General features: G+C 45.1%; 1 protein-coding gene across 2 annotated transcripts; it reads left to right on the top strand.

The window, feature by feature from the left end:
• The first annotated feature begins 5173 nt into the window (after window positions 1-5173).
• LOC125548492 (B3 domain-containing protein LFL1-like) lies at window positions 5174-9781 on the top strand. 2 transcript variants are annotated; one of them, XM_048712075.1, is made up of 7 exons: window positions 5175-5729; window positions 7469-7510; window positions 7615-7701; window positions 7799-7899; window positions 8825-8871; window positions 8958-9034; window positions 9130-9780. In XM_048712075.1, exons 1-7 carry the CDS (start codon window positions 5289-5291, stop codon window positions 9502-9504), a joined length of 1170 nt encoding a protein of 389 aa, XP_048568032.1. In that variant the 5' UTR covers window positions 5175-5288; the 3' UTR covers window positions 9505-9780. The 2 variants fall into 2 exon arrangements, with proteins under 2 accessions (XP_048568033.1, XP_048568032.1); XM_048712076.1 differs by lacking the exon at window positions 7469-7510 and having other exon boundaries at window positions 5174-5729; window positions 9130-9781.
• Window positions 9782-25230: the final 15449 nt, after the last annotated feature.

Raw genomic sequence — 25230 nt, 5'->3', positions numbered from 1 at the left:
TTCCTTCAATGACAAAGGAAACAACGTATGTTGTCATAATGGTTTGACCGATAAAGATCTTCGTAGAATATGTGGGAACCAATATGAGAATCCAGGTTCCGCTATTGATTATTGAACGGAGAGGTGTCTCGGTCATGTCTACATAGTTCTCGAACCCGTAGGGTCCACACGCTTAACGTTCGATGACGATTTGTATTATATGAGTTATGTGATTTGGTGACCGAATGTTGTTCGGAGTCCAGGATGAGATCACGGACATGACGAGGAGTCTCAAAATGGTCGAGAGGTAAAGATTCATATATAGGGCTATAGTATTTGGACACCGGAAGTGTTCCGGGGGTACCGGGTACGTATCGGGTCACTGGAAAGGTTTCCGGGTACCCCCAGGCAAAGATATAGGCCTTATTGGGCCAAGGGCGGGACAGACCAGCCCCTAGTGGGCTGGTGCGCCCCATATGCGCCGGCCTAAGTGGAGAAAGGAAAAGGGGAGGAGGAAAGGAAATGGAGGGAATAGGATCCCCCCTTCCTTTCCCCTCTCCCCTCTTCCCTTTCCCCCTCCGGAGAAAAGGAAAGGGGGAGGCTGAATTGGAGGAGGCCCCCAAGTAGGATTCCTCCTACTTGGGGCGCCCCATGGCTGCCCCCCTCCCCTCCCATATATATATATGTGTGTGGGGGGGGAGGGGGCGCCTAGAACACACAACAAACATTGTTAGCCGTGTGCGGCGCCCCCTTCACAGTTTATGCCTCCGGTCATATTCACGTAGTGCTTAGGCGAAACCCTGCGCGGATCATTTCACCATCACCGTCACCACGCCGTCGTGCTGACGGAACTCTCCCTCGACACTTTGCTGGATCAAGAGTTCGAGGGACGTCATCAAGCTGAACGTGTGCAGAACTCGAAGGTGACGTACGTTCGGTACTTGATCGGGCGGAACGAGAAGAAGTTCGACTACATCAATCGCGTTCAAACTCCTCCGCTTTCGGTCTACGAGGGTATGTGGACACACTCTCCCCCTCTTGTTGCTATGCATCTCCTAGATAGATCTTGCGTGATCGTAGGAATTTTTTTAAATTGCATACTACGTTTCCCAACAAGAGATTATCTTATGACACATGGGTTATGCCTAAATATTATTTTTTTTCTTAGTCTCAAACATATCATATATGGACATGCGACCGAGTGAATCTCGTCAAATATTTATATGACATTGGATTTCAAGTGCATGAGAATATTTTTTATAAAGTTTCATTTCACATGTATTAGTGCTAACACCATATAGCAACATCGTGCCCATGCATAGCATAACCAAATAAAGCATGGTGATTTCTTCTCGCTTGTATTATCACCAACATAGCATAAATTATATGCTCATAGTGTAACTAAACAAAAGTATATATCAATTTGTATTTTGCATGGACATGATGGGTCAATGAAAATTTTCATTTCAAGTTTAGCTATATAGGACTAAACTATGTATGTTTCATTATCATATCTATTTTGGACATTTCCATCTTATAAACGCACTATGTTATATCTAGTGCAAATCGGTATAGGGAAATTCATCTACCATTTAGTTTAGCCGATACATGCATTCATATGAAAGGAACACGTAAGTAGTCTGCCTAATTTCTCGATCAAGGCAACACAAATAATGTTTTGCATGGCCTTATTTCACATGCATATCTACTAGTATCTAACCACTATGCCTACTAGTATCTAATTAGAATGCATGCTACTTTGAAGTGTGAGAATATTTTAAGAATACATGGTCGTGTGCATTGATTTTACCAAGATTAGACCCTATACCGATCAAGGTTGTTAATTAGGTAAATATGACATGCCAACATTATTGGTATTTGCTTCACAGCTAGCATCTGATGATGCAACAATTACCTCACATATTTCATATGTGAACTATATGGAGAAAATCGAGTTTGTTTTCTAACGGCATGAATTTCATTTGTATTCTTGATTTGTATCAACATGAAGATGCAAGATCACTATGAGACCAAACAAGAAGAACTATATTTTATTCTTGAATTGTATCCACATGAGATGCAAGATCCCATGAGACCAAACAAGTAACATATTTTTATTCTTGAGTTGTATCAACATGGGATGCAAGATCACCATGAGACCAAAACAAGAAGAATTTTGTGGGCAAAACCGAACATATATGAGATATGTGGTGAAAATAAAGCATCGTCGATGGATATATTTTAGTCTTGAATTGTATCAACATGGGATGCAAGATCACCATGACACCAAAACAAGAAGGAACATAATTTATTTATTTTTGGTCTTGACTTATATCAACATGGGATACAAGATCACCCAAAGAAAAAGAATTCTGATTGCACATGTGCACTTAGGACTAAAGATCGGTATATGACCAGATTAGCCATTTCATCTATTATCTTGATTTGTATCAACATGGGATCATGATCACCATGAGACCAAATCAAGAACAAATTACTTTGATAGCACCGAAGATATATGATGAGGTGTACGGTGAAAACAAAGCAGGATCCATCAAGAGGTGAAGGAAAATATAGGCATGAATTCTCACCTTTCCTTGGGTGCCCTCATGTAGTGTGAAGAAGTGGTGCGATGGGCAGCCGTCGGTGTGTGAAGTCGGACGGCCGGAAGCGAGCGGTGCGGATGACGACGTGTGTGCAGTCAACGATGAGAGGCACGCCGGAGGCGATAACGACGAGCGAACGGCGCGAACGAACGGCCGGCACGATGGCAGCGACGACAACAAACGAACGGCCGGTGGCGGCAGTGACGACGACGAACGAACGGTCCGCCGGCACGGCAGTAGCGATGACGATGAACGAATGGCCGGCAGCGTGGTTGCAGGCTAGCTGTTTGGAGTGTATGTAGATGCGGGAGCGATGGATGGATGAATGATCGATGATGAGCAGCCAAAATACACTGTCCGGGCAGATATATATAGGAGCCGGGACAACAGCGGGAGGCCTCCGGCTGGGCGCACGCACGTCGTGTGATCGTGGGAGCTTTGCCCGCGTTCTTTGGATCGTGTGAGGATTTGACTGAGCTGACCTTTTATGCGATCAGCTTCCCTCTGATCTCTCTAATGGACTTCAAAAGTTTAATTGGATGGGCCCAGCTGATTATAAGACTAGCCATAGTAGGAATAACTTCAACAGTAATTTCGAGTCTAACTCGAGATTTTTTACGATGCATCATACTACCTAATATAATGAATAGTATTAAATTAATCCAACGGTCTTGGTAATTCCTTATCAGGGGTAAATCTATCCTTTGAGATTTAACTGTAATGATTAGTTAACTAATTAAAATATGATCATCTAATTAATTACAATCATCTTAGCGGACAGGCCGTCGTCGCCAAGCTCCGCCATACCGACGTGGCCAATAATCGCCGCCGACTCAGTATGCACGGCGCAACCCAAAACCTTCGCCATCCTAATGCCCAAAGCCGTTTGCAAGCCGCCGCCCCCCACAACCTCCGTCGTCCCGACGTACGCTGCCTGCTCTCCTCCCGGCGCGCATATTAGAAGATCTGCTGGTTGAAGTGTTAAGCCTATGTCGCCACTGGATTGATTCGTTGAGTATTTCATCACTAATCCATCACCAATCCACCACGCACACTACTAATCACGCAAGCACACACACACACATTCAGAACTAGCTAGCATAGATGCGCACCATCCATCAACAGGCACACACATCTAACAGCGGAGAGAGAGGTGAAGGACCGAACTATCTACGCGAGGGAGAGGAAGTCGTTGACTTGACGACGCAGGGAGGAAGTGATCTCAGGGCAGCGGATGGAGGTGAGGTCCGTGGCCTGGGGCTCCGTGCAATTTAGAGAGCAGTTCCTATGCGTCAGTGGATGGCCACCGGGCGGCTTGGCGCGGCGTGGCTGCGTCATATCGCCAAGGTGTGCCTGCATCAATAACCTCGCATGTCCTCGGGGAGCTGAGTTTGATTTGTGAACTACCTAAAATACCCTTAATGCCTTAATATACTGCACAAATTGGGTGGTAGTATTGGTCAATCCGATGCGTTGGTTCACTAAAATGGATGGCCCATATATCTTAGATGTACCGTAAAAGGTCTCTCTAACTCAGCAAAATTGTCTATGTGGCAATGAGTTAATAAAGAGAGAGATAGTTGTAGTAACTTAGCTAGTTACAGTAATATCACATCTTCCAATGCAATATGAGTCTATAACTTAATAAATGCAGCTTTGCATGACACTACACGTAAGTTACTACCCACTATGAAGATAGTAACATAGCTTAGGGATATATGTATGTTACTCTCTATTGTGGCTAGTCTAATAAGTTAACGCATGCAGGCCATACGTGTGTGGCCATGGGCTGGCTAATTACTCAATTAGCTCTTAATCTTACTGCATAACTAACCCATGTATAACACATATGCATGCACGTAGCAGCTCGTACATACCACTAAAAAAAGCTCGTACATGCACCAATGCATGTACGTATCTATTTCGTATAAGTGCACTTTGTCAAGATTATTCTAATGACACGGGAAAACATTTTTCCTTTGATAACTATATGATGGCTTGACATTTTCTTTATACATCGCCTTGCGTTATATTATTTTACAAGAACATTACTGTGCCAATATTTTCTTTGCCGTGACAAATTATGCTCTTAGATATGATATAATATTTTGGCAGTATCAGGGTCGTCTATGAAGCTTTGAATTTGCGTCAATTTTGGAATTTCGCCGTTAATGATGGCGTATGTGTATGAAAGTCATATGTCCTCTAATTAGAGGCAACAGTCGGCATCCTCTCCTAGCGTGTTCGTTCAAAAAAAAGAGATCATCACCGGAAGCTCGATGCAATGATCGGCACCGGAAGCCCGAGGCACCGATCGGCACCGGAAGCAAACAACGCGGAAGCACATGGTCAAAGTGAAGCACGGATGGAGGCACCTGCGTTGTACAGGGCCTTTAACATCGTGCATGTCACAAATTTCTTCCCTTCCATAAAAGAGTGTCTGCTCCCACAGGGCTATTTTCGGCGAACCTCCTCCACGCTTCAAGCTCCGCCGCAGCCTGCGACCAGTGAACGAGCAGAGCTCGCGCGGGGGCGGGGCGGCAGTGATGAGTGAGCCAACCACCACGCACCACGGGCGAGCGCAAGCGCAAGGGGCAAGAGCCAGAGTGCGAAACGCGGAACCCAAACCAGGCGGCCCCCGGATTTGAAAACTCACGAGGGAAGGGAGCCAGCCATTTGCCTCGAACCCCGCGGGGAATCCCCATGCGGAAAAAACGCCAGGAGCGGCCTCCCCGCGCCTCCCACCCGGCGCCTGCCACCTTGCGCCCGCGCGGTTGGCCGCGCCCGCGCGCCCTCGGCATCTCCCCGTCGGGCGCTGGCTCCCCACCTGCGCCCATTTCAGAGCTCGCCCGCCACTTGGCGCCGCGCCCCCGTCTCCGCCCACCCATCCCGCCCATAAATGCGCCCCGCGCTGCCCCAACCCTAGCCGCCTTGACCTCCCCCTCCTCCCCCCGGCCCGCCGGCATGGCCGCCATCAGCAGCAGCAGCAGCAGCAGCAAGCGCCGCCCCCCCTCCGCGTCCACCGCCTCCTCCTCCTCCGGCGACGGGATCGGCGAGTACCGGCCGCAGCTCGTCACCCGGAAGCGGAGGTCCGGCGGGCGCGGGCCCCGCGGCGGCGTCCGGTGGATGCCGGCGATCCGACCAGTGAGTGCCTCGGAATTCATGGCCACGTCCGACCGTGCGCGTAGGTGGTTGATCCTCCGTATATATGGGATCTCCGCGGAGGTGGTGGGCCGTGGTGGCGGGGAGGTGCGGTGGGCTGGAGGCCCAGGGGCAAGATTGGGGGCGATCGTTCGTTCGTTCCTTCCTAGCTCCTCCTCCTCGTCCCGCATTTTGAGTTTTGATTGATGGACAGCGATCGAGTCGCCTCTAGGTGTTGACGTTTATGGTTGATTGGGGGCTCCGATCTGCCCGATTGCCGATTTCATTAGTGCATTGTTGCGAGTCTAGTGGATCTTTGCAGGTGTTCTTTTGAATTCCACGATCAGATTTCACCCACCTAGCCTACGGGTGTGTGCTTAGGTGTGAATGTGATCAATAGATTTTTTTTTTGCTCGATTGCTGTCGTTAGTGCTAGGCTACAGGTTATGGTAAGGGGTGATTATTGTACTTCTCTGTCGGATCTACGACGTCGATGGTCCGTTCACTGATAGTTTTGGCCAGTCATTAACTCATCGTATATATAGTACTAATTATCCATGTTAGGGAACTAATAATCAGAGTAAGATTTGGGAACTCATGTTCTGTCGTGTCTCATGTGGCACATGGATAGAATATGTCCTGTAGGTCCCATCTTGCAGTTTCGGTGTAACAAGAACACTTAGCGGTTTCATCGTCATGATGTCAATGTAGTTATGTGCAAGGGTAACAAGAGCACTTGCCTGGCTGTGTGCATCACTCGGTGCAGAGGCCGAGGGTCTTTCCCCTCTTGAAAAGAAAAAACAAGAACACTTGCGTAGTTGCGTGGTTATATATATTACAGCAGTTCACACTAAGTATTAGCTACAGGTGCATGATTTAGTCCTTCACATACTCACTTTCTTTTGTCAATGTTGTTATGTGCATTGCACATTTACCGTGTCCACAAATGTCGTGTTATTGCTATTTCCAGGAGGCGCCGCAAAGTTTGTAGGAATTGTCCATACATGTGCTTTCTCTAGTAGCTTACTGCAGCACAATAATCACAGGAAATAGCAGCACATGTTAATTGAATTTTTCATTTCAATTAATCTTTTGGCTTTTTTTCCCATAGCATGGGGCATGGGCCACAACAGTAATTATGTCAGGCAGTACTATATACTAGCTGATGCATTATGTGTACTTGTGTACCAGTGTGCTGACTGGAAGGACTGGTAGATCATCTGGTATGAATGTAGCAGTGTTTCTTGGGACTGGGGTTCTTGAACCTTAATGGCCCCAAGTAACTTCTTTAGCTTAATGCAATTTTCAGGTGCTAGTTATGTTTTCATGTTTGATTTGGACTTTGTAGTGTGATTTATCTTATATTTTAAACAGAGGCTATGAAAATTATCTGCGCTGTTCTTAAGCTGTTTAAGAGGCAAGAAACTGTGTGAACTTAGCATCATTTCTATTACTATGATTGACAGAACTGGTGTAAGAGGGCATTTGTAGTACAATTTAAGACACTTGCTATTTACACATTTGTCACCAGCTTAAGATAATCATTTCTATTTCTACGTTGACTAAGTTGTACACAATCTACAATTTGCGGCTATTTATTTTCCGTTGGTTGAAGCATCAATGCTCAGGATCGTTGACTTAGAAATAAGAATTTCCGTTTCAACTTAGAAATAGACACATCTAATGTAGTACTTAATATTTTTTCTACCTGCTCTCTAAATGAATTCGTATTTTTGTGATAGGTAAATGAGCTGGATTTAAATAGAGTTGCTCTAGATCCAAATGTAAGATTTATGCAAAACATATAGGAAGTATTTCTTTTTAGAAAAGGAAACAGTGTTAATCAAACTAGCGCATTGTATTAAAAGATTCTACAATGTTTGTGTAGCATCAAGTGGCTGGGTTGCGAGTTATTCTGCAGAAGGAGCTCCGTAATAGTGACATAAGCCAGCTTGGGAGAATTGTTCTCCCGAAGGTGAGTTCTTATTTAAACAGCTTTTACACACTTCATTTTACCATCATAGTCCATGCTCTCTAACTGTTGACACTCTTCTCCGACACTAATTGCACAGAAAGAGTCGGAGGCTTACCTCCCAATTCTGACATCAAAGGATGGCAGAAGTCTACGCATGCATGATTTGCTAAATGCACAACTGTGGACATTCAAGTACAGGTTGGACAAATTGTTTTTCTTTTTTGCATTAATGTTTGCTGCTATGAGCTACAGTACCCATATGATCTTTGTTGTACCTCACTTTTACTATCTCAGCCACAAAATTGACGAAATTCCTGTGAAAGAAGCATAATGGCATGATTATGATGGTGGTAATTTATTATTGGGTTTTTATCATTTATGCCACTAGTTGTGTCCCACTACTCAGTTTTGCCATTAGAAGTTATAACTGCTCAAAAATGCCATCAATCCGTGAGATGTTTGCTCAAAAATGCCATTAGATATCTCAAAAATGCCATCGTTCTGTTAGATGTTTGCTCAAAAATGCCATTAGACATTGTTATTTTTACGTCAAACCCGTTGACCATGTTCTATGACAAAAATAAGTCTAGACCCACATGTCAGTTCTCTCTATCTCACAATGATATGTGTGGCCCCACTTGTCAGGAGTAACCAAGTGAATAATTTTACAGGAAAATAAGAACGCTGTTGGGATCAAGTGGGCCCCATACTTTATTGTAGTGAGATAGAGGGAGAGCTGGCATATTGGTTCATAGGTATTTATGTCATTATAACATGGCAAAAGAGATTTGAGATCACAATAATGGTGTTTAGTGGCATTTTTGAGCATGTGTCTAATGAAGCGATGGCATTTTTGAGCAGTTGAAATTTCTAGTGGCAAAATTGAGTAGTGGGACACAACCGGTGGCATAACTGATAAAGACCCATTATTTTAATACTCCGCCATGTGTAACAAGAAATGAATTGTATCAGATAAGGTAGTTTTCTCTAAAACCATCAGAAGTATGGCATGTGAATATGAATCATGTTACGAATGTTCTTAGTTGCAGTGACATCCCTGCATTTATGTTTAATTTGGTCTAGCATATCCACTACAATGACACAGTTTATTATCTCCGTACAGATACTGGCCCAACAACAAGAGCAGGATGTATGTACTTGAGAATACTGGTGAATACCTTTATTTTCATCATATTTATTCTGTTGCACTTGTGGATCAAGTTCTTACATTTTTCTCCCTCTCTTAAACATCCCAGGGGATTATGTCCGAACCCATAACCTTCGAGTGGGAGACTTCATCATGATATACAAAGACGATGACAAAAACCGATTTGTACTTAATCTTTCTTCCTGGTTATTTAAGCATTTTAGTCATTTTGGCACGCAGTCGGTAGTTGCTTACTGTATGCTGCTTTGTGTCATGCAAAGGTCATCCGAGCAAAGAAGGCGGGAGATGATCTAGTTGCTTCTTTGCCACAATTCCACGAGCATATCTCTTCCATTCTGCCAATTCCAGAAGTTGGTGACTATGTGTCTCTAATCCCACCACCAGCTGACATCTCTGCCTTTGCGCCACAAGCTGATGAGAATTACGAGATGTTCGATGGGATTTTCAACTCTCTACCAGAGATACCGGTAGCCAATGTGAGGTACTCAGACTTCTTCGACCCATTCAGTGATTGTATGGACATGTCGAATCCCGGCCTGAACGCCAACAACTCAGCTAACCTTGCCAGTCATTTCCATGATGAGAGGACTGGGCTTTCTTTGTTTCCCAACCCAAAGTCTGGGCCTCTGATGTGAGAACCAGCAAAACTGCTGGCTCCTAGCATACTACCCTACATGAAGTTCAGAGTCACCAGCCTTGACGCCGTAGCTGTACATCCAAATAATTGGTGTCCTCATTTTGTATTGTACTGTATATGCTTAACTGTTGCTTATGTGTAGAAGGTTTCGATTTCTGCTTTTAACTTGAAGGTTTCATCAGACGCAAATGCTATAACCGTGTTCAGTTCAGTGCACGAGTGTTGTTCTGATATTTTCAAGCTTCTGAACGTGCAAATACAAAGACGAAAGATGCAATGTGCATTTTTTGGCTAGGTTGCCTGCGCCTGGTAATAGATGCAAGCCAAATTATCTAGAACATGAATTACTGGACGGCATGCTGCAGAAAGCACAAAGCGGCTGTGCTTGATATTTGTGTTTGCATGTGATCCTTTGTCACATGCGGACTTGCTATTTTGTTTCTGATATACTCCCTCCGTCCCAAAATAAGTATCTCAACTTTGTACTAGCTTTAGTACAAATTTATACAGCTCAAGACACTTATTTGGGACGTAGGGAGTAAGTAAGTGGAAAAATAATCCCATACGATAAGTTTATGTAGAGCCTTTTTGGTCGACCGTTTGCATGGTTTCTGCCTGACTAGTTATTACTCTCTCCGTTCACTATTATAAATCGGTTGTATGTAGATATGCTTTAATGCCCTGTTCAAGAATTCATCCGATTAAGCAGTTAACTTGCCGATTAATCCCTACTCATAGGGTCACCGAGTAGCCGATAAACCGATAAATCATTTGGTTAATTGATTAAATGGCTGATTAACTTGGCAATTAGTCTATTAATCCCCTACTCACCAGCCAACGGAGCAGCTATCAGTTAACGATTTCCTCAACAATGCTTTAATGTATTTGGTCATGTTGAAATATGTAAAACATCTTATAACAGTGAACGGAGGAAGGACTTGCATATGATACTCTATGCTCCACGCACCGGACCTATGGAAGGTGTACTTTTATGTTTTGTTTTTATTTTGAGGATTCACCGGGGGGAGAATTCTCCTATATTTGTGGCTCGGATTGGTAACTGGTTTGTTAAGGCGAGCCGACACCTTCTGTTGAGCTTTTACCTCTTATGTCCTGGCAAAAGAAAAGAGTTACTCCCTCTGATTCAACTTTATATAGAATTGTAATAAAACTGCGCCAATTAATTTGGATCGGAGATAGCAGTATTTACTTGTTAGCTCCATGAATTGAATGTAGCACACTGCCTACCCATGGTCTGTCTAGTGTTGCCTTTCGAATGGAAAAAACCACGCTCGCCGCGAAGAATTTTCCTTGAAGAAAAGCACTGGTTATTAACTTTCAAGGATCAGATGAAAAGCATGATAATTATTCAATTAGTTTCAGTCTCGAAAGCTGTCGAAATAGTGTGGTGTCACTTGTCAGTGTCACCAACCATTGTCAGCCAACCATCACTCGAAAGAAAATAACTGTCTCAGGGCATTCTCAGTCCAAGACACTTGGACACTCCCTTTGGCACACTAATAAATGATTCCGGAGTAGAAAAATTAGTCCGAGCACAGCCTAATGGACACGGCAAAACATGAGCCAGAAGTAGGCAAAAAGATGGTGGAGCGTGGCGGGCCGGTAGGTGGCATTGGCAACGACGACGAATGGACAACCAACTTACCGAGAGGACCTTGACACCGGTTGCTTACCTTCCGGGTGAAGGTCCATCCAACACGTATGAACTGGACACCCTTTTTGCAGACAGAGAAGAAACAGATCGGAGGCCAAGTGTCGACCCAACAACGCCGCGTACGCACGTTACGGCTAGAAGAAGCACGCAACAAATCGCGCTTTGCAGATCGCTGTCCCGAACGGTCGCTTGCCGATCATAGAGCCGGCCGTTCTGGTCCCTCGTGGTCGTGCAGAAAGAAAGAAAAACAGTTGTGGAAAAATCTTTCTTGTGAAAGGAACGTGTGGAATATCTTGGCGCGTTGGAGGGGAGAAGGTGATGCAGTGCAGTGCTGGTGATATGCGTGTGGCTGGGGCGTACGTGACCGACTCACAAACGCAGAGAATTATATGCGCTGGGTTCCGGTGGTCCATCCGTCCATGATTCCTGACGCCGACGCCGAAGCGTCCACGCGTGCGACGGGGGCGACACTTGGCGTGGCATGGGGCCGAGGCCAGGTGGAGTGGGGGACACCTGCATGGACTGCGACGTACTGCTACTAGTAGAGAGTACATGCCGTGCGCTCGCCGGTCGCCACGCCCGGCACGGTGCTCCTACTACCGCGAGAATCTGTCGCCCACGATTAGAGATCGTGAGCTTGGCGTCAAGCGTCCCGCCCTGATTGGGTTCGGCGGCCGGGTCCCTCCGCCGTGCGTGGACCATGGACGCAGCCGGCACATCATCGTGCGGCTCCGCAAAAAAAAAAGATGTTAAATGGCGAGAGAAACGCATACTCAACTGTTTGCCAAAATTATGGCTTCAAGGGCGCGGCCGCAATTTTTTTCTTTCGAAAAGAGGTACTTTATTATTTAAAAGATGGACAACGATATTTGGCACACGTGTGCCACATTGTTAAATATACCACACGACTTTTCTCCCTTCGATCCCACCTTCCCCTGAGCCGCTCCAGTCTGTAGTTTAAAATAGGCAAAAAAAATAGCGTTCAAGGGAAGGGGAATTGAACCCAGACCCTCTCATCCAAAACTACAGCTGCACTAGCCCTCTTAACTAATTAGATACAACTTACATACTAGTTGTATATTCCTGAGACAAGAATAAACAAAAAAAGCAGTGATTAGTAACTGAAAATCCAAACCGGCAGCCTCACTTGTACGGGTTTTAGAACAAAGCGCCCTAGTTTTATCATTTTTTTCTGCACATTTTACACGGTTCACAAACACGGGCGTCCTCTTCACTCCTTTTCAGATGCAAAATATCATGATGTTTGCACGTAAGTTATCAGGTACGAAGTTTTAATGTTGCCATGTTTTTTTCACTCAAGTTTTTGGGGTATGTTTCTCAATAGCTTTTTTCCCTGTTTGTACTTAAATTATCAGGTATGGGCTTCATATATTATCAAGATATTTGCAGATAAGTTATCGGGGTGTATTTTTCAACAACCCCCTCCCCCCGGGTCAATATTATCATGGTGTTTGCATGTAAGTAATCAGATCTGCGATGTGTAAATTATCATGTTATTTAGACAAAAGTTATCGCATGTTCATCAAAGAAATTCACTTGGGCAAATTTACTATGGTGTTTTGTACCAAAGTTATCATGTTTGAGGTGTGTAAATCATCATGCTAGGTACCGCGTGTACATTTTCAACATTTTTTTCATCCCAGAACAGAAAAGTTACCATGATGTTCATACACAAGTTATGAGATCTGCATGAGTAAATTATCGTACTATTTACACAAAGGTTATCAGGGATATGTTTTTAACAACATTTTCCCTGGGCCCAAAATTACCGTGGTGTTTGTACGAATATTATCACGATTGTGGTGCGTATATTACTGTGTTATTTACGCACAATTTATCAGGGTATGTTTCAACATCTTTTTCTCTAAGTCAAAATTTAACACGGTACGTGTTTGTACGTAAGTTATTATGTCTGCGATGTGTGAATTACCATTCTATTTACATAGAAATTAACGGGGATTATTTTCTCAATAAATTTTCACCTAGTCAAACTTTTTCCTTATTTGGTCAATGTTACAAGGTATTTACATCCAGGGTATCAGATATGCAGTCTGTATATTACCATGCTATTTACAGATAATTTATCTAGGGTATGTTTTTGAACAACTCTTTCCCTTGATCAAAGTACCGAGGTGTGTATGTAAGTTATTAGGTCTGCGGTTCATATATTATCATGCTACTTACACTGAAGTTACCAGAGATATGTTTTAACAAACTGGTTTCTCTGGGGACGAAAAGTTACCGTGGTGTTTGTACATAAGTTATCACGTCTGTTGTATGCACATGACCATGCTATTTGCACTGAAGTTACCAGAGGGTATGTTTTTAAACAACATCTTTCTTCGGGGTTAAAAGGTCACTGTGGTGTTTAAATTATCACTTGTGATGTGTGCATATTACATGCTATTTGCACAAAAGTTAATGTGGTGTATGTTTTCCAACAACTTTTCTCCCGGATCAAAAAGTTACCGTGATATTTATATGTAGGTTATCAACTCTATTGTGTGTGTATTACCATGTTATTTACACAAACATTATCCGGAGTGCGTTTTTAACAAAAAATTCTAGCTCAAACTATCACTGCGTTTGTATGTAAGATATAGGTATTCTGTGTATATACTACCGTGTTATTTACACATGACTTACTGGAGTAAATAGTCCAGAGAAAAAATGTTTTAGAACTAGCGATATCCTAAACAGCGTGCATCAAAAGAGATGGAAGTTCAAAATAAAATGTCGCTGCCTTCTTGTTCTCTATCGGCAGTAGAAAAAAATTCACAATCTAAAACAAATGTAGGCCTACATGGAACATCAAGACGTGCCGGAGTGTCCCAGCTTGAGTACCTGCTTCATGGGAGATAGGTTCAAATGAGGTTCAAAAGAATGTTGAGATTCTGATGCAAGAAAAAAAGCAGTTGGAAGTGGGGTAGTAGCTTTTTTTGCATCAATGGTGAAGTGCATCAGTAGGTAATGTCCAAAATTCACATGAGAGAGAGAGAGATGGTGATGGAGATAGAGCAGCAGCCTGCATCGGTTGCAGAGGATGTCCACATCGACATGCGTCTGTCAGCAGCACTTGAACTTTTATCCCGATTTTCCTCTGAAACTGCAACCTACTACAAGCAGCAGTGCATCTTCTTCTCCGCCGATGAGGCGCAAGCCTGGTTGATGTCTCTCAATTGACATGTCCAAAAAACAATCCAGTAGCAGGTGTGTGTAGTGTTGGAACGAACCACCCGATGGATCGGAGTGAATGCGGATCGAGTGACCAAATTTAGCTGGTGTGGAACCTACGATCAGGCTGCCAAACCAGTAATACACGTACATGCATGTTGTGATCTGAAAACATCCTCCCAGAGATTGAGACAAGCTGAGCTCAAACATGTCAACCAAGAAGAAGCATGTTTCAGTTCATAGGATGAGCTCAACCCTCTCTCAATTAACATGTTAAACGCAGGGGAAAATCCAGGGCGACGATGGAGAGGCCGAGCTCCCCGAGGTTGGGGAAGGTGGCGGAGCATGGGACGACGATTGTGTTCGGGAGCATCCAGGCGCTGAAGAAGAAGTGGGTGAGGCGTGTAGCAGAAGAGCATAACCGTCAGCGCACGTTGGAGAACAGGAGAGGGCGGCGATGGGAGTCCTCGACGGGGAAGCACTGGGGCAGGCTGCATTGGTGAAGAGTGGAGGTCGTGCATGCCCGCGCAGTCGCCGGAGTTCAGGAGCCGGGTGCGACGGGGCTGGAAGCTCTGCCGGCGGTGTCAGCCCCTGGGCATCCACTTCCCAAGAGCAGGCGATGCTCATGCGGGGGTCGGCGAAGCCTGGGAGGGGCGGCGCGAGGCAGGCGGTGTGCAGCGGTGTGACGACGGTGGCCGATGGAGAGCAGGCGGCGCGCGTGAGGTAGTGCGGCGGCGGCACGAGGTATGTCAGGAGGTTGAGGAAGGGCCCCATTTTTCTCAGGTGCAGGGACGACCCAGTCCTGCGGGACGAGGATGCAAACGATGCGGATCGAACGTCGAACTGACCATGTGGCAGTTTTGCAAAAACAATTGCGGTTGCCATATACATAGTTCGTTAAAAGATTTGAACATTACACCCGGTCTCTACATAATTAAGATGCACACAGCCAAATAAAATCTCACACAAAATAAAAATAAAAAGACGAATTACAACGAGACATGTAGAGTCTGTATAACGCCTAAAGTGGAGAGGGGCCAATCCTTAGATCATGCTACCACCCATGTTGGGTAAAAGTATCCCTCGCCGTAGCCTCCAATCGTGTACACACCTCCGTGAACAGGTCTCGATTCTCCACGACCGCATATGTCAGAGATTGTTGCAATTAACCACCAATCAACATTCATCAAGGAAAGAAGCATACAGGGCACCTTCCTCTTACTCAGGCAGGTGCCCCGTAAGCTATACACGAGAAAGGAAAAGGGCTTGTTCCTAAAACTTGATATCACCAAAGCCTTTGATGCTTTGTCTTGGCCTTTCTTACTTGAGAACTTGAGGGCGAGGGGCTTTCACCATAGATGGATTGGATGGATCTCCATCCTTAAGTCTGCGAACACTCGAGTGGTTGTCAATGGGACACCCAGGGAAGTGCTCCCATCACGCCAAAGGATTGAGGCAGGGGGATCTGATCACCCGCTTGCTCTTCGTCATTGCAATGGACTCCCTCAGCTACGTAATCAACAAGGCAAGCGACGAAGGAGTACTAAGCTCGTCCAGAGGGATCTCTGCCACCCAAAGGTTGTCGCTATATGTTGATCTTAGTTTTGTGGAAACAACTTTTGACATATTTGGTGAAGCCTCTGGATTACGAATCAACTACAACAAGTCTAACGTGATCCTCATCAAGCAAAACGAGCTGGATAAACTGAGAGTGGAGGTGATGCTGCAATGCAAGCTCGGATGCTTTCCCTGCCTCTACCTAGGTCTTCAACTTGCGATAAACCAGCTAACCAAAGCGGACTGGCAGCCCCTCATCAACCAGGTCCAAAACTTCATTCCTGCGTGGCAACGTGGATTCATTCAGCGACCAGGGAGGATAATCCTCATCAAGTCAGTGATCGCAGCCAGACCGATTCATCAGTTACTAGTGCTTGACCCCCCTGGCTTGGGTTATTGAGGACATCAACAAATGGATGTGATCCTTCTTCTGGGCATGGAAGGACAAGATCAACGACGGTCAATGCCTCATCACCTAGGATACAATTTGCCGTCCGACTCGGTTTGGAGGTCTCGGGATTAAAAACACGAACTTACAAGCGCTCGTGCTTCGAGTACAATGGGAGTGGCTGAGGAAATCTGACCCAAATAGGCCTTGGCAAGGCCTGCACATGATGGTGGACGAGCAAACTCGTGGGGTTTTTCATAGCTTTGTCAAAATCACGGTGGGTGAAGGATCAAAAGTGCTATTATGGGAAGACCGATGGATCCATGGAGTAGCGGTAGCGGACATTGCTCCTCTCCTACTGCAGTCTGTCAGTATTAGAAACCGCAACAGAAGAGTTATCCATCATGCGATCATCGATAATGCTTCCTTTCTGGGCCACATGCAAGTCTATGAGCTCTGCCAAGCCATCACCACGGTTGACAGGAACATTGAGACATCGGACTGTTTTGAGTGGCCTTGCGATGAGTCTGGGAAATACACTGCCACATCGACGTACAAGAGACTCTGTATGGGACATATTCAGTCCACCACGGCCGGTTGCATTTGGCGTAGTTGGGCGCCAATCAATTGCAAAATTTTCATGTGGCTAGCTACCCAATACCTCTTATGGACATATGATTGACGGGCCGCCGTGGACTATAGGAGGCCCCAGCGCCTTGCACACTTGTCTTCAAGATGAAAATAACGTTGAGCATATCCTTGCCCACTGCGTTTACACAAGTGAAGTGTGGCATTCTTGCTTCCAAGCGTTGGGTATCAACATTCAAGGCATGTCCACAGATGCAACATTCACTGACTGGTGGCTACTACAACGGTGACGGTTCAGCGGGAAAATAAGAAGATGGTTAGACTCCATAACCATTGAAATTGCTTGGGCTCTCTGGAAATAGTGCAACGCAAGAGTGTTCAACAACATCTCACGACAAAAAATGACGCCTCAACTCACCATGGAGATACTCGACGACATTGATAATTTGAGGAAGGCAGGACTGGGTGGTGTTGGTGCTTTAGATCCTTTCGTGAGAGAGTAGTTCATGTACCTAGGGTGTAGGAGTGGGTATTTCAGTTACCCTACTAGATGTTCGAATCACGCTAAGGCTCTTGTAAATAACTTTCCGCCTTCTATAAAAATATGGTACGCCATTGGCGTAATCTTGAAAAAAACAACTATGCTTTGAATTAAAAAACATACTCGATCGGGTCCGGTAACTCTAGCGAGTTAGTTTTTCTCGCTGGCGGGAGGCGGGACACATATGGCTCCCCCCAAGTAAATTGCCCTTAAAGAAGCACAAATATTGAGTAACATGTATGCACTTTTTTTAAAAAACATTTGGTCTATTCATCTTCAATCATCGCAGTACAAGGAACACCAGCAATAATAAAAATTATGTTCAGATCAGTAGACCACCTAGCGTCGACTACAAGCATTGAAGCGAGCCAAAGGACCGCCGCCGTCATCGACCATCCCTCGTCGGAGTCAGAAAGTCATCGTGCTAAGGCCCCATAGAACCAGCACACTATAACAACAACCGCCGCTGATGAAGAGTAGTGTGGATCAAAGGATCCAAACCGGAGACACGCAAACAATGGCGAATCCAGTGGGGGTGCCTATACTAATTAGGCTAACATGTGTTTATTAGGAGTGCTCATATGCATGTGTGTTATCTTGACACCCCCTAGGACGACTATCTAGCTCCACCACTGCACATGAACGTATACTAATGGTTACCAAATTTGAGAAAATTCAGCAAAGATAGATCCACTGGAAACACTCGTCCACACGCTTGCCGATGATGCTAGACGCACCACCAGAGCGGGGCTAGGTTAGGAGAACTTTATTCCATCTTTAAGGAGTTGCCACCGTCTCGCCTTCCTAAACAGGACACAAACCCTAACAATTCTCAAAAATATATCTAAAAACGGAGCCCTCCCGCCGACAAGGGTCAGGATCCACCGCACCCCCATGGCACTAAGGCCACCAGAGACGAGGTGGATCAATGGCCGCGCTGGCGGGAGGGGGAGAAACCCTAAACTTGTTTTGGGGAGGAGGCGCGTGAGGCGCAACCATTAAATTTATATTTTGAACTAGTACATGTGTAATTAAACTTTTTAGAAATCTTAAATTATATTGTCCTTATGTAATAGTATAAAGCTAGGATATTTGTAGCCAATAATTTTCATATCCAGCTCATATTGTATATTTGTTTCCTTATTCATTCTCAGGTAGTATTGGCTTCTTAGCCCCGACTCTTACTCTAAGAAAAATCATTTTTTTAGCAACAAGGAGCAAGGAGGGACCCGAAGGTCCCAAAAGTTGGCATTAATTATGCAAAAATTTATACAACACCACAAAAAGGAGCCTAAAAAAATAAAAGATTACAACCAAGTCTTCCCCTTTTGCAAATAGGCCCTTAGAGCTAAAACAAAAAAACAATCCAGTCCTATTGCGTCAAGCAACCATGTGGGAGACTCATTCACAACCGTCTCCGACCGCATCCTTGCCATCTTTGAGCAATGGAGAAAGGGTGTCCCAATGGAGTTTGAACCATGAAGCAGACCGGAGCTAGCTGGTTGTTTGATCTCCTGCATCGGCTGCATATGTCGATGCAGTGATCTAGGATAACTAAGAACATCACAACTAGCACTCAATTCCCACAACACGCCATATCGAAGGTGGATGAGTGCAGATTTGAACCCTCTCCGTCCTTCCGCCACCATGGCATCCAAGACAGAGAGGATGAGGAGAAGGAGTTGCACCAATCCAATCTGGCGAGCCAACGAGCTTATTTAGAGAGCCTCCACCATATCCTCGTCAACGGCCGCCGTTCATCATGGAAGGCCACATTGGGAACGAACCAACAATTGCGAGGCTCTGTTCGCGAGCACTAGCACAAAGCTCCACATCCACGACATAAAGCTAGTCACCCTTAAGGTAAAACACCAAAATCTATTGTTGTACATGATGGCTACCCGCCCCATCCACGATCCTCACACCCGGTGGTTACGCCGCCGTGGATAAAGCAAAAGGAACAGGGGAGAAGTAGACTCTCAACGAAGACAAGCATGAGAGAGAAGGAAATGGGAGAAATGAGTGCCTAATCTTTTTTCTAAGAAAATCATGTGGTTCAGGATATAAAATGAGTAATTTTGTCAGTTTTGTTTTCACTCCTATTTTTTCCATTGGTGATACAGTTGTTTGGGTCAAATATAAAAAGTATACAAAGAAAACCACTTAAGAAGTCATGATGTAGACATTGATATTTCTGTAATAATTGATTCATAGACAACCAGTTGCTAGGATAGCATCGCTCATCATTTCGAACCTATGATCTGGAAGTTTATACATGATGATTCCTTGTAATTAGAGTGTTTTTATATGTAATTTGTGCGAACATCATGCAAAATTTCTATGGCCAAAAGAAAAAAGTCCGCTTAAAAGTTTATAAAAAAAAACTCACTAAAGAAGTCATGATACAGACATTGATATTTATGCAATAATTGATTCATAGACAATCAATCGCCAGGATAACACCAGTCATCACTCTATGCAGAAGTTGCCTAATTTGTTTTTGTGTAAGCGCTTTTCTTGAATGTTGGATGTTAATCCTACATAATCCAACGATGAGGTGTGGCTTCTACCTCCCGACCTCCTCCACTTCTTCCTCCTCCTTTAGCCGCCGAACTCTCATCCATCATTGCACTCGTCTCTGCCTGCGACGTCAGTCCTTGTTGCCGCCCACGTCATCTTCATCTCCATCTCTAGCAAGGTACCTATCTCATCCGAGCGGTGGTCGGAGTTAAAGGGCCCACACCCACACCTAAGAACTCTCGTCCTCCTCCAGTCATATCTCAGACACACACGGAGTTCCGCTTCGTGTGTTCCTCTGACCTTTTTATTTTCTGGAAAATTCAGACAATTTATGCATAGTTGGTGTGGTTTTTGTTTGACACAAGAGCCAGGTTAGGCCAATTCCAGCGCGCGGTCTCAAACCGAAGTCTGCTTTGTCTGAATTTCGTCTGTTTAGGATGGCAATGGGTAGAAAAACGGATATGCGTGAGGTTAGGCCAATTCCAGCGCGCGGTCTCAAACCGAAGTCTGCTTTGTCTGAATTTCGTCTGTTTAGGATGGCAATGGGTAGAAAAAGGGATATGCGTGTCTGGCTTCTGTTGGAGGCGCCCAATGCAGCCGACTACCCCAAAATGTCCGCTCGTGCGTTTGCCCCTGCGGTCGCCCCACAGCAGCATCAGCTCATGCCCCCCGCCGCACCAGCGCGTCGTGCCACAGCTCGCTAGCTAGCACACCCGCCGCCCCGTGCCATAGCTAGCTAGCTACCTATCCCGCACAACCGCTTGCCATAGCTTGCTAGCTAGCTATCCCGCACAGCCACTCGCGCGCATGCCGCCCTCCCCTGCACCACAGCTCGCCCGCCTGCATGCCGCACAGCCGCCCTTGCCCGTGCCACAGCTCGTGCGCCTGCCATCGTCGCCAGTGCGCTCGCGCTGCAGCCGCACGCTGCGCCGGCCGCGCAGCCGCTCGCGTGCACGCCGCCCTTTCCCGCGCCACAGCTCGCGCGCACGCCCCGGCCCAGCCGGTGTGGTGCGCCCCGGCCTCGGCCGCCGCGAGCTCGGCCGGGCCCGCGCGCGCTCCGCCACGCCCCGCGCCGGTCGCTTCGCCACGCCACGGCCCCGGCCGTCACGAGAGCGTCGGCCCGCCCCGCTCGTCGCCTCGCCGCCCGCCACCTCACCCACAGCAGCGCCCCGCACCCATTGTCGCACGCGCCCGCAGCAGCAACAGCTGGCCACGCGCGTTCGCCTCAGCCCGTACCCGCGCCACGCGCCCTCGCGTGCTCGCCCCCCTCGCCACGCACTCGCGCCGGCCACGCCCGTCTCCCCACGACCACACTCGCAAGAGCCTCGCCTCGCTGCGCAACATGCTTGTGTTGGGGAAAGTAGCATGCAATTTCAAGAAAAATCCTACGATCATGCAAGATCTATCTAGAAGATGCATAGCAACGAGAGGGGGGGAGTGTGTCCACGTACCCTCGTAGACCTAAAGCGGAAGCATTAGATTAACGTGGTTGATGTAGTCGAAGGTCTTCACGGTCCAACCGATCTAGTACCGAACGTACGACACCTCCGAGTTCAGCACACGTTCAGCTCGATGACGTCCCCCGAACTCTTGATCCAGCAAAGGGTCGAGGGAGAGTTCCGCCAGGATGATGGCATGGTGACGGTGATGGTGATGTGATCCGCGCAGAGCTTCACCTAAGCACCAAGAAGCTATGACCGGAGGAGTAAACTGTGGAGGGGGCACCGCACACGGCTAAGAGAACAATTGATGTGCCTTTGGGGTGCCCCCCGCCCCCATATATAAAGGAGGGGAGGAGGAGGCGGTCGTCCAGTAGGGGGCGCGCCAAGGGGGAGTCCTACTAGGACTCCTACTCCTAGTAGGATTCGGCCCCCCTTCTTTTCCTTCTCTTGGATGTGGAAAGGGGGGAGGAGAGGGAGTAGGAGAAGGAAAGGGGGGTGGCGCCCCCTTCCCTAAACCAATTCGGCTTCCTTCCTTGTGGGCGGCGCACCAGTCCCTTGTGGGCTGGTTATCCTCCTTCCTATGGTCCATATGGCCCATATCTTCCCCCGGGAGGTTCTGGTAACCCCTTAGTACTCCGGTAAAATAACCGAATCACTCGGAACCATTCCGATGTTCGAATACTATCTTCCAATATATGAATCTTTACCTCTAGACCATTTTGAGACTCCTCTTCATGTCCGTGATCTTATTAGGGACTCCAAACAAACTTCGTTCACCAAAACACATAACTCATCATACAAATCGTCATCGACGTTAAGCGTGTGGACACTACAGGTTCGAGAACTATGTAGACATGACCGAGACACATCTCCGGTCAATAACCAATAGAGGAACCTGGATGATCATATTGGTTCCTACATATTCTATGAAGATTTTCATCGGTCAAACCGTAATAACAACATACGTTATTCCCTTTGGCATCGGTAGTTACTTGCCCGAGATTCTATCGTCGGTATCATCATACTGATACGTCTCCAACGTATCTATAATTTTTTATTATTCCATGCTATTATATTATCTGTTTTGGATGTTAATGAGCTTTATTTTACACTTTTATATTATTTTTGGGACTGACCTATTAACCGGAGGCCCAGCCCAAATTGTTGTTTTTTGCCTATTTCAGTGTTTCGTAGAAAAGGAATATCAAACGGAATCCAAACGGAATGAAACCTTCGGGAACGTGATTTTTGGAACAAACGTGATCCAGAGGACTTGGAGTGGACGTCAAGAAATGAACAAGGCGGCCATGAGGCAGGGGGCGTGCCCTCCCCCTCGTGGGCCCCTCATGGCTCAGCCAACCTACTTCTTCCTCCTATATATGTTCACATACCCCGAAAACATCCAGGAGCACCACGAAACCCTATTTCCACCGCCGCAACCTTCTTACCCAAGAGATCCCATCTTGGGGCCTTTTCCGAAGCTCTGCCGGAGGGGGCATTGATCACGGAGGGCCTCTACATCAACTCCATGGCCCCTCCGATGATGTGTGAGTAGTTTACTTCAGACCTTCGGGTCCATAGCTAGTATCTAGATGGCCCCTATGATGATGTTTTAATTCAGCCGCAGGAGGCACTTTTATGGAAATTACTTTAGGAGAAGCTACTAAACTCCTAGACAATATTATGGTTAATTATTCTTAATGGCACACTAAAAGATCTACTAGTAAAAAGGTGCATGCAATTGAAGAGATTAATGTTTTGAGTGGAAAGATGGATGAACTTATGAATTTTTTTGCTAATAAGAGTGCTCGTACTGATCCTAATGATATGCCTTTGTCTACTTTGATTGAGAATAATAATGAATCTATGGATGTGAATTTTGTTGGTAGGAACAATTTTGGTAACAACGCGTATAGAGGTAATTTTAATTCTAGGCCGTTTCCTAGTAATTCCTATAATAATTATGGTAATTTCTACAAAAATTCTTATGGAAATTATAATAATATGCCCTCTGATTTTGAATCTAGTATTAAATAATTTATTAGTTCGCAAAAGAGTTTCAATGCTTTGATTGAAGAAAAATTGCTTAAGATTGATGAGTTGGTTGGGAACGTGGATAGAATTTCTCGTGATGTTGATTCTTTTAAACTTATATCTATTCCACCTAAGCATGATATCAATGAGTCTCTCAAAGCTATGAGAATTTCCATTTATGAGTGCAAAGAAAGAACCGCTAGGATGCGTGCTAAAAAGATTGCTTTGTGAAAGCGTGTTCTTTTAGTTTTCATGATAATAAGGATGAAGATCTAAAAGTTATTGATGTGTCCCCTATTAAATCCTTGTTTTGCAATATGAAACTTGATAATTATGGGACTGGAGATGAGTCAACTTTAGTCAGAAGGCGTCCCAATGATTCGGAGTTTTTAGATCTTGATGCAAAAATTGATAAAAGTGGGATTGGAGAGGTCAAAACTTTAGATAGCAACGAACCCACTATCTTGGATTTCAAGGAATTGAATTATGATAATTGCTCTTTGATAGATTGTATTTCCTTGTTGCAATCCATGCTAAATTCTCCTCATGCTTATAGTCAAAATAAAGTTTTTACTAAACATATCGTTGATGCTTTGATGCAATCTTATGAAGAAAAACTTGAGCTGGAAGTTTCTATTCCTAGAAAACTTTATGATGAGTGGGAACCTACAATTAAAATTAAAATTAAAGACCATGAGTGCTATGCTTTGTGTGATTTGGGTGCTAGTGTTTCCATGATCCCAAAAACTTTGTGTGATTTGCTAGGTTTCCGTGAATTTGATGATTGTTCTTTAAACTTGCACCTTGCGGATTTCACCATTAAGAAACCTATGGGAAAAATTAATGATGTTCTTATTGTTGCAAATAGGAATTATGTGCCCGTAGATTTCATTGTTCTTGATATAGATTGCAATCCTTCATGTCCTATTATCCTTGGTAGACCTTTCCTTAGAACGATTGGTGCAATTATTGATATGAAGGAAGGGAATATTAGATTCCAATTTCCGTTAAGGAAAGGCATGGAATACTTCCCTAGAAAGAAAACTAAATTACCATATGAATCTATTATGAGATCTACTTATGGATTGCCTACCAAAGATGGCAATACCTAGTTCTATCTTCGCTTTTATGCCTAGCTAGGGGTGTTAAATGATAGCGCTTGTTGGGAGGCAACCCAATTTTATTTTTATCCCTTAGTTTTTTCTCCTGTTTAGTAATAAATAATTTATCTAGCCTCTGTTTTGGTTGTGTTTTTTGTGTTTAATTAATGTTTGTGCCAAGTAGAACCGTTGGGAAGACTTGGGGAAAGTCTTTTTGATCTTTCTGTAAAAAACAGAAACTTTAGCGCTCACGAGAATTGCTTCCATATTTTACTGGAGAGTGATATTTAGTTAATTATTTTTGAACATGATTAAGAGATCAATTCCTCACGTCCAGTAATTTATTTTAGAATTTTGGGGGTTCCAGAAGTATTCGAAACCTACAGATTACTACAGACTGTTCTGTTTTTGACAGATTCTGTTTTTCGTGTGTTGTTTGCTTATTTTGATGAATCTATGGCTAGTAATAGAGTTTATGAACCATAGAAAAGTTGGAATACAGTAGGTTTAACACCAATATAAATCAATAATGATTTCATTACAGTACCTTGAAGTGGTGGTTTGTTTTCTTTTACTAATGGAGCTCACGAAGATTTTCTTTTAAGTTCTGTGTTGTGAAGTTTTCAAGTTTTGGGTAAAGATTTGATGGATTACGGAACAAGGAGTGGCAAGAGCCTAAGCTTG

This window comes from Triticum urartu, chromosome 3, assembly GCF_003073215.2.
Source record: "Triticum urartu cultivar G1812 chromosome 3, Tu2.1, whole genome shotgun sequence".
NCBI lineage: Eukaryota > Viridiplantae > Streptophyta > Magnoliopsida > Poales > Poaceae > Triticum > Triticum urartu.
The sequence above is the reverse complement of the archived record's forward strand: the minus strand, read 5'-3'. Positions and strand labels throughout refer to the sequence as shown.